General features: G+C 43.3%; 3 protein-coding genes across 3 annotated transcripts; 1 reads left to right on the forward strand and 2 right to left on the reverse strand.

The window, feature by feature from the left end:
- Nucleotides 1-132: 132 nt before the first annotated feature.
- RHO25_011391 (uncharacterized protein) lies at nucleotides 133-1,188 on the reverse strand (the record flags this gene model as incomplete). Its single annotated transcript, XM_023601766.2, has 1 exon — nucleotides 133-1,188. One exon carries the CDS (start codon nucleotides 1,186-1,188, stop codon nucleotides 133-135), a length of 1,056 nt encoding a protein of 351 aa, XP_023451600.1.
- A 1,856-nt stretch (nucleotides 1,189-3,044) lies between these two features.
- Nucleotides 3,045-4,481, reverse strand: RHO25_011392 (uncharacterized protein; the record flags this gene model as incomplete). The annotated part of the gene is made up of 1 exon (XM_023601765.2): nucleotides 3,045-4,481. The coding sequence occupies one exon, from the start codon at nucleotides 4,479-4,481 to the stop codon at nucleotides 3,045-3,047; it is 1,437 nt and encodes a 478-aa protein (XP_023451598.2).
- Nucleotides 4,482-5,790: 1,309 nt separating this feature from the next.
- On the forward strand, nucleotides 5,791-6,464 carry RHO25_011393 (uncharacterized protein; the record flags this gene model as incomplete). Its single annotated transcript, XM_065603404.1, has 2 exons — nucleotides 5,791-5,797; nucleotides 5,859-6,464. Coding segments are annotated over 2 exons (613 nt in total), but the record flags the coding sequence as incomplete, so codon positions are not given.
- Between the last annotated feature and the right edge of the window lie 3,261 nt (nucleotides 6,465-9,725).

A 9,725-nucleotide genomic window follows, 5' to 3' on the forward strand; every position in this document is an offset into this window, starting at 1 on the left:
GTAGAATCCCAGCGTTGTCGATCCTCCATGTGCAAGCCTTTTTGCTCGACTGAAAATACACGAGTCCATGGTCTTGCAGTCGAAGAAGGTCTTCGATTCTCGCCCGACATTTGAGGCAAATCAGACGCCAAGCTACAATCGTGCTCGAGCGCCCAGAGCTGCGGTTTCCTGGTTCGAGAGTGGCTCCACAAGATCCGCTTGTGCTTCTGGAAGATGTATTTGAGGGGGTCCAGGTTCCACTTCTGGTTCAGGCTCTGGCAATGCGTGCTGTTCTGGCAAATCAATATTCTCTCGGCGGCACTTTTCTGCGCGTAGAGCGATTCGGGCCCGAAGTGTGGGATCTGCAGAAATTTCCCTTCGGTCGAGGTCAGAGAGAAATTTTACCGCAGTAGAGAGTGAAGTGTACGCGATCTGCTCGCTTCCCATATATCCAGGGATCTTCTGGTTCGAAATGCTTGCGAAAGAGGTTGGCCCTGACAAGAGATGAGCATCATCGCCAGTAAGGACCAGCGCTGCCAGTCCGTGGCCGTCTTCTTCTTGAATGATGTGTGGCCAGTAGAGCATCAGTATGGCCCGTACGGTCGGCATGAGTATGTCATCCAGACGAGGTTGGAACCCAAATCTACGCCAACTGTTCTCTTGCCAAACGCGACATTCATCAGATTGGAACCAGTTGCAAAGGCTGATGTGGTCTTCTACGAGGTCGTCGAGGTGATTCTCTGGATCATGATGTGGATAACGCGAAGCGCGATATTGACAGGGATGAAAGAACCACCTATTCTTGAGCATCAAGGTGGGATGTGCCTCGTGCCAGACCTCAGCGATTGTTGAATATGCTGCTCTGGACTTGACTGTATGGTGCACTGCCATGTCATCTTCAAGCACGACGTACAGTAGAATGCTTCTGTTGTGCACCTGTTTCAGAGTGAATTTTTGGCGCTGGTTGAACTGGCCATCATCAGGAGGGAATACAGTGCCTCTCTCTGCCAGAGCGTGAAATTTAATTCGAGCTTTGATGTGAGCCTTTTCGCAGACTTCTCCTCCCTCGCCCTTGCAGGTGTGGTTGTGCTTTGGCGGTCTTTGACCAGGTATCCACGACTGTCCGGCAATGTTGTGGCTAGATGTCTGCTTTGGCGCTGTGCTCCTGCCTCCAGCGGATGTGGCAATAGGTGCCGATGTCGACTCCATGGCTGGATGCGTAGGAAGATATCACTACTGCAGAACGACTGATGTGCGGAAGAAGATCGGATGCGCAGGATGAGGAAAAAGGTAGAAGCTTAGAAGAGAAAGAAGACGCGTAGTATCCAGACCCTCGCACGTGCCACTGCCCTCGCAACAAATTTTGGAACGCTACTGACTCACCTGAGCGAGCAACAAGCGACATATTGCAAATTGAAAGCAAATTGAAAGCAAATTGAAAGCCTTGTTAAACAATTTACACCTGTGACACAAGCCCATCGCGCGACAGCCAGTCTCTTTCGACACCGCCGCCCTGCTTGAGGCCACGTCCCAACCGATGGTAGGTTCTGGCAGCTGGTCTGGTAGATGTGAAAGGCCTGGTCGGCCCAGATTCGACTCACCGACCTGGAGATCTGACCCGCAAATCTTCGTGTTTGCGAGGCCGTATGGAATTGTCAAGAGCGCATGCGGTTCATAGTCCACGACAGAGATTCCGATGCGCGTTCTCAGTACGATAAATCGTCAGAGCATCATCAAAGATGGACCTATTGTTGCAGTAACCATGATCATCCACGTCTGTACGACCTTGATCCACCTTTGGAGCCTCCACGATCTCAGAGACCTACCTTATGTAAGCTATCGAGAAACGAGCTGTTCCTTGGCTCCCTCCCAACTACACTGCAATAGGCCGCTTCAGTGTTGTACACTACTCCGCGAGTGCTCCATCTTCATACTAGACGCCCTGGAAGTTTCTTCCTGAGCGGAGTGAAGCTTGAGACAGTGTGACGACACATCACGAGATTTTGCATCATTCGAGCTCCCCTAGTGATGGGATGACGACAAGAGTTCGGATCGATAGAAGGCTTGCAAGATAGCCCTCCTGTCCCGGCGAACGCGTCTCGCTGTCAGTCGCTTGAATCAGCCTCGGGCATTCCTGTGCCCAGGTTTCCGGAATGCCGCTCCATTTGGTCGATGACATTGGCACATGCCGGCATGTCGTTCTTGAGAGCATGGAGCCCGCAGTAGCTCTACTGCTGTCAGGAGCGCTCTTACCTTGCACTTCATTATCGTGCTGCTGTCGGCTCATACACCAAAGTACCACGCCATTCTGGGTCACCAGATTGGGAATACAAACTCTGCCGTGCGGTGAAAGAGTGTCAGTTGAAGTGCAACGGCAAATTCAAACTCTAAGGAAGCTAGATATTCGAGCGACCTAAAGCTTCGGGCCAGCCTAAAAAGCCTCTAACAACGAAACGCAACGACAAACTAACCTCTTTGTCGCTCGAATCCTCGTCGTAACCCTGCCTTTCTTGTCGTCCTTTGCAACGCTATATAGGTCGACAAAGTTACTTTTGTAAATACTAACTCTATTACGTAACGCCGAGGCATCGGCCTTAGGCTGCCTTTTCGTCGTCGACTTCGAGAACTAGTATCGGAATAGCGATAGCGACATATACCTATACCGTATCCTACGTAAACAGAAGTATAGCTAATAGTCGAAGATAGTTCGTTACTTCGAAACTTACTAGGGATTGCGCAAACTTAGTCTTAAAATCGCGCAGTTTGTTATGCTTAAAAGTGCAGTTTCTTGTCGTGTTTCTTATTTAAGGCGATTTTTGGCTGGCCCGAAGCTTTAGGTCGCTCGAATATGTCTCCGGTCCGATGGACTGCAGGTCAGCGTGCCCTTGTGCCTTTGCCTGTTGGAACTTCATTTGGCCACTTCCAAAAGAGCTTTGGTCTCGAGCATGTGCTTCGAGACAACGCAGTCGCGTATTTGCCTTTTCCGTCAGCCTTCGTTGATGTAGTGACATTTCACGATGCAGGCAGTCTTTCCAGTATTTTTATCACCCATCGCCTATGGCCTGCTACGTTATTGTATGGACGCCTGTTTCTTGCTTCTTGTTGTTCCTTATCGCTCTGAATTTGGTCATCACCTTTGCCGTGCGCTCAGTGGCACCCACAACGATGTCTGAGATGAGTCTATGCTTCGGCTGATATCGATTTGTACGTTTCGCCCACTTGAAGTGCGTGAGTGTAAATGCTAGTAATGAGTCCACGTATACTGTAGCCGCATGCGAGCAATAAGATGCCTTTACACTTGCCCACAGAGTCATCGCCTCTTGCACCGCAGTGTTGTGCATGGCCACAGCTAAGGATCGCGCTGTCTGTACGCGTTCGTCGCCATTTTTAAGGTTGCTGCCATGATCGGCGAGCAGTAAGATGACATTCATCATCTCGTTGTTCTCCAAGTCTTTGGGTAGTCCAACGATGTCGTTCTGTAGCCCGATGATGCGATTGACGTAGCCACGAAATTGTACGTGGTGTTGCGAGGTCCAGAAAGCAGAAGTGTCGATATTGTTGATGTCGTAGTCCTGAGGACTTTCATCTGTCACATTGCACGGCACACGCTGGCCGAGGTCTTGAAACTCTTTGCGATCATGGTCCAGTAGACCTGTCTCCAGAATCGTGAAGAATGGTGAGATTCCGATCGTTCGGACTCTGAGACTGAGATACTCTGCGGTGGAAGGAGCCACGAGGCTGTCGCGGATCTCAGACTCCAGACTCAATGCGTCCAATACGTCGATGATGTCGGAGAGAACTCTAGATAGAGCGTGCCCAGGCAAGTGCGATTGGCACTGTTCGATAAGACTCTGCGAGAGAGCGATGATCCGGTCACGGCTAGGGTCTTGAGACTCGCTAGTGCACACATTGATCTTTGCCGCAGCATGAACCGGCGCCGCCGTGTCATGGTTGTACTCTTCCTGGTCTGGACTAGCGTCTCGCAGCATCGAGATCGAACATGCCAGTATCGCTCTCGTCCTTTCACTGTCCAGTCGCTCGATCTCGTCATCAATATTGCAGAGCACATGAAACCATGCTGTCATAGCCAGGAGAGCACCTCGATTGTCCCTAACAACAGGGAAAGATTTTCGGACTGCCAAAACCTCTATCAGCGCTCTCTTCCATGTCCATCTTGGATTCTTCAGAGAACCGGTAATTCTGAAAGTGCGGTAGTGAAAATGAACCAGTCGACAGATGTCGAGCGGAGCTCTCGCCACCGGTACCTGGGTGGCGCTGCGTGCCGCGGTTTGAGAAGGTAGCAGCAAATTATACTCAGGCTCGATCGTCAGGTATTTCGAGTCTGGACGATCTAGATCGCGCTTCGTAATTGCCACAGGCGCGAATTCATGGTCCGCTGAAAGCTCGTCGGAGCAACAGGTCGACAGATCAGAGTGCTGATACTCTTGTCTGCTTTGACATTGACCGCGAACTGAATCCGACTCGTTGGAGTAAGTTGACATGTTCAGAGAATGATAAATCTTTTGAAGTTCGCTGTCGAGATTCCACTGGTGAGGGATCCAGCTCGAGAAGGATGCGTACAGTGACCTAGGGCAAAGAGATGATATGTGCCAAATAGTGCTGAGCTCATCGGTTACAGTCGATCGTTGGGACTTTTCTCACATGACACAAGGCGAGGGAAGTGCTAAATCGGGCAGCCATAAATCTGTGCAGGTAAGACTGTTGCCGGCTCGAGGGCCAGGGCATATGAGTTCCTCGTTCCAACACATGGTCAGCTGAGTCTGCGAGTTCAGAAGCACAGTCGCACAGCTGCCTCATTTTGGAGAATGAACTGGAATGAACCTGTTCGTTTGACCCCAGAGCTGTCTCGAAAGGTCTGGACCCGAACTGTTCCGTCCCAAAGGATACCACGACAAGCTCGTGTCAGAAGTATAGATCAGCCTGCCTTCGAACCTACGATGCGGAAGACAGGATTGTGATCGCACATGTTGTTACGAGCCTTGACTAGGTGCATTTCGGCATGTACATTTTCTTGACGCAAAGCTGAGCTCAGTTGTTCACTCATGCAGGCGTCGAGACTGAGGAATCGTATTCACCCATGCGATGCAACCAAATCGGGCTGGTGTCACATTTAACGGATCCTTCATCATGACTTCGACTCCTGGCTTAGTTGAAGTTTGACCCTCAAATGTACTTAGCGCTTACGAAGAGGATGTTGTTATCACCTGAAACCTGGTATACGGCTCACAGTGCCGAGACACAAGACCGTAAAAATAGTCTCGACTGACATGGTTGCCCCTCCCTTCAATGATGCGACTTCTTGTCACCGCAGATCGTGCTATTAGGGCAGAGACTGAAATGCTGGGTGCGTATGGCAAACGTGTGAAGATGAAGTAACAAAATGATTACTCACCTAATAAGCTACTCCAAGCACATCTGCCATGCCCACCCCTGCTCGAGGCACAATCGCGTCTCGGCATTCACCAACGACAAGAACGTGCGCTTGCTGATGAAACGCCACATTCACTCCTGGGGTAGGACAGCTGATAAAGCTTGGCCATGTCATCAGGGATGGCCGGCAGACATGGTTGTTCTTCTCACAGGCTGAAGATCAGTTCGACCACTCGAGTACTATAATTAGACTGTTAGTCTTGGCCCAACAACTAAAATTCGTTTGACGCATGCCTTTCACATTTCAGCTGACTGAACAAATTACCAATTCTGGCCAGACAGCAGACACTCCGACAATAACGAAGCTCCCGACGAGGCTGCCTTCTCGCTCTGAACAAGATGGGGAACGCAATCTCGACGATGAATCGTAAGTAGCAATACGACAACCTTCACTTGCGTTAACCAGCTGACTCAGAATCGTACATCAGACATTGCGATAACAGATCCAGAATATCCACGGCTATTTCCTCCTGTCCTACAGACGCCGAACAAGTACTTGCTTCAAGGTGGTCCTCTGGCACTCTTTAACTCATATTTTGTGATCTCCTTCCAAGGTCTCTTCCAGCAGCTCTTATTCTGGGGACTCTTCTCGGGTCTTGTGGGATTTTCGACAACACGTATGATGGATCTTCATTACTTGTGCATCACGTTCGCGATCACATTTCTGTTGCTCTCAGTACATTTCCTTTCGGACATTGATTTGAACTCGAGCAAGTTGATCTTTTTCACACAACATGTCGCCATTGAGTTCCTGATCGGGATCAGGGTTCTCGCACCGCCTAGAATTATTCGCAAATGGACTGGTGTGATCTTCTTCTTGGTCTGGCTGGCAGTAGTGAGCTCGACGGCCGTGATCGTCAGTAACCATGCTGTGTACTACGCAATCGTGATGGCCAGCCTGTCCGACGGCCTCATGGCCATTACAGGAGTCGTGCTGCTTCTACGAAAGTTCACAGTACGGGGCCGTACGAGCGTTCAACATAGTCGCAGGTTGACTGCGGAAGCCATATCTGGCCTCGGGCTTCTGTGTCATGGTACGTATTGATCCCATTGCTGCGAGAGTCCTGCACTAAGTCCGTGTTAGGACTTTCGGCTTTGCCAAACACAGTCATCGTCGTGTTAATCCTGAACTATCAAGACCCGGCATCTTATTTTGGCATGGTTTGGACAGGAATATCTCTGACGGGTCTGCTAGCCGCGGGCTTACAGTTGCCCGTTGCTGGTTTGTTCTTTAGCGATATCAGGTGCTGCTGCGGTCGGCGGCGGAACGTCTCGCCTAGACAAATAGATTGGGAAGAGTCGATGGAACACGACCCTAAGGTAGAAGCGGAAGAGAGTCGAACCTTTGAAAGGAAATGAGGTCTTAGTTCTAGCTACTTAATACTAGAGCCGATAATCGATACGTATAGCTCCTACGCTAGGTAGTAACTAGCCTATAATATATTTCGAAAAAGAACTAGCTATTAGGATATTAGTAGTAGAAGACTAGTAACGCTATAAATCGATTCCTCTATATATTTAGGTTACTCTAGTATACTATAGTAGTATAAAGATAAGCGATCTTACTCTCGTTAGGCTTAACGAGATATCTTAAATACCGAGATATAAAGTTATAGTCTTAGTAACTAGTTCCCTTCTTCTATATATAAGAACTTTAAGATCTAATTATAAGATCGATATTAACTCTTACTTAGCGCTCTATTAATTCTATAAATTTAGCGCGATCGCCGTCTAGTAATAGCTTATTATATACTATAAGAGTTAGCTATAGTATATAAGATTCGGTTAAAGCTATATATAAATATAAAGCGAAGATAGGCGAGCGAATTCGATAATCCTTATCTATATATACTATAATTATAACTATAGAACTTCCTAATACGCCGACTTAGCGTTATATTAGATCTATTAGGATATATAAATACTATCGATAGTATCTCGTTATCTAGTTTCTACTCTTATATAAGTTCTTCTAATCTTTCTTATACTTTTCGTTACTACTATAGTTCTAGATATAATAGATTTCCTACTATAGTCCTATCTTACTCTAGTAATATAGTTAGATCTAAATAATATAGTTCTTATATTCCTTTACTTATATTAGTATACTAGGTAAGTAAAAGATATAGATCCTATAATATAATATAATCGTAATACTCCTTACTAGGTTTAGGCTATTATATTATTAGTATAGAGTACGCTATCTAGCTTTCGTCTTATATATAATAGTATAATATATACTATCTAAGTATAATTTATTATAAAAGTAATTATCGTAGTAAGTATTCCTATTCTTAGATCTAGTATAATTAGTATTAGTAGAGTACTACCTCGAAGTAATTAATTAGTTAGCTATATTATATAAGAAATACTCTTTAGTTAAGCTAGAGAGTATATTATAGTATTATTTCTTTTAAGCTAATCTATACTTTATCGGATAAGTAATATTCTAAGATTCTAGCCTATTTCTTTCTTAGTAAAGCCTTAATTAGCTAAAGTAGTTTCTAGAAAAGAAGTCGAGATAAGAATAAATAAGAGCTATATTATAGTAGAAATATAATTAATAAATAACTATAAGTAAGTAAGTAAGAGAAAGTAAGCTAAAGATTAGTAATCGAGAAGAAAATATATTAGTTATACTTATAGTTAATAATTTCCTAGTTATAGAGTATATTACTAATTATACTAGTACTCTATCTAACTATAATAGTTTATAGAAGTAAGAAGTATCTAGTAGTAGAATAGAAGATTAGCTATTAAGAAGCTAAAATCCGATATAGTCTATAGTATATATAGTCTCTCTACTCTATATAGATTCTACTATAGATCTATAGTCTAAGTTATATAGAACTAGATTCGAGTAAGAATACTATATAATATATTATTAAGTAGCTTAGTAGATTAATAGATAGCTCTTATAGTTCTTCTTTCTTACTCTTTAAATATAGAGAAATATAGATAGATAGATAATTCTTATATACCGGTCTACCTCTTTTAACTAGAGTAAGTAGTACGCTCTATAGTTTTCGGTTAAGGAAAAAGCCTTCGAAAAACTCTCGTATATTCTTTTATTTATAGCCTATATAGCCGCTTCCTTCGCCTCTATTTTCCTTCGGATAATACTAGGTATCTAGTAAGTCCTTCTCTTACTAGGCTCTATTCTTCCTTTTCTCTCTTCTCTTTTCCTTCTATATTTCTTCTCTTATAAGTAAGAATTAGTCTAGGACCTCTTCTTAGATAAGCTACTTTACTATTATATATAGCTCTCTCTTTATATTAGCTAGATTCTTCTAGTTTATAGATACTCCTATCTAGAATAGCTAGTATCTTCTCTTATTCTATTTTAGGTAGAATATATATATATATTTTAGTATCTTATAACTCTATCTATATTTATAGTCTAGTATAAAACCTAGGACTCTTCTTCTAGTAAAATATTACTTTATTCTAATATACTCTATCCTTAAGAGTATAACTATTATACTCTCTAGTCTAGTAAGTCCTTTATATAGAGTTAGTCTAATAGTAGAGGAGGTAGTAGTTTTCTATACTAGTAGTTATTCCTCTTCTACTCTTACTTTTCTTTCTTCTTTATTTCTTTTCTATTTTCTATCCTACTAGTATTTAGCTTACTATACCTTACTATCTAGATATATTTATATTATTATTTCTTAGCCTTATACTATCTAGAGAATTTCCTTCTATCTAGTTTAGGTTAGTAGTATAGGTTACCTAGCTCTCTTTTCTACTTATACTTATCTTTTAATCTCTCTATACCTATCTTTAATATACTAGTATATAGGTTAGGTATCTTACTTTTTAAATACTTATCTAGCTAGGTTCTAAGTATATAAATAGAGAGGAGTAATATATACTTCTCTCTCTAGAACTATAGTTATAACTAACTTATATACTCCTATAATATTCCTTAGAGCCTCTCTCTAGATCTTCTTAATAGATTTAGTAAAGTTCCTATAGTAGCCTTATATACTCTCTAGGTTAGACTAGACTTAGTAGCTAAAGGTAATAGCTAGTCTTACTACTACTATATAGAGGTACTTTACTTTTTAGAAGGATACTCTCTATATAGACTTATATAGTCTCCGAAGTAATTATATTTAGTAGGCTCCCTTTTCTACTACTTATTTAATATATAGGCTCTATTTAAGTTTAGTATCTACCTATACTCCGAGGAGTCTAAGTAATAGTAGTAGTTCTCTATTAAATCTCTAGATTTAGACTATAGCTTTAAGGTTATACTTCCTACTTCTAGTAAAGTAGATTAGCTAATATTT

This window comes from Cercospora beticola, chromosome 7, assembly GCF_033473495.1.
Source record: "Cercospora beticola chromosome 7, complete sequence".
In the NCBI taxonomy this organism is placed as follows: Eukaryota; Fungi; Ascomycota; class Dothideomycetes; order Mycosphaerellales; family Mycosphaerellaceae; genus Cercospora; species Cercospora beticola.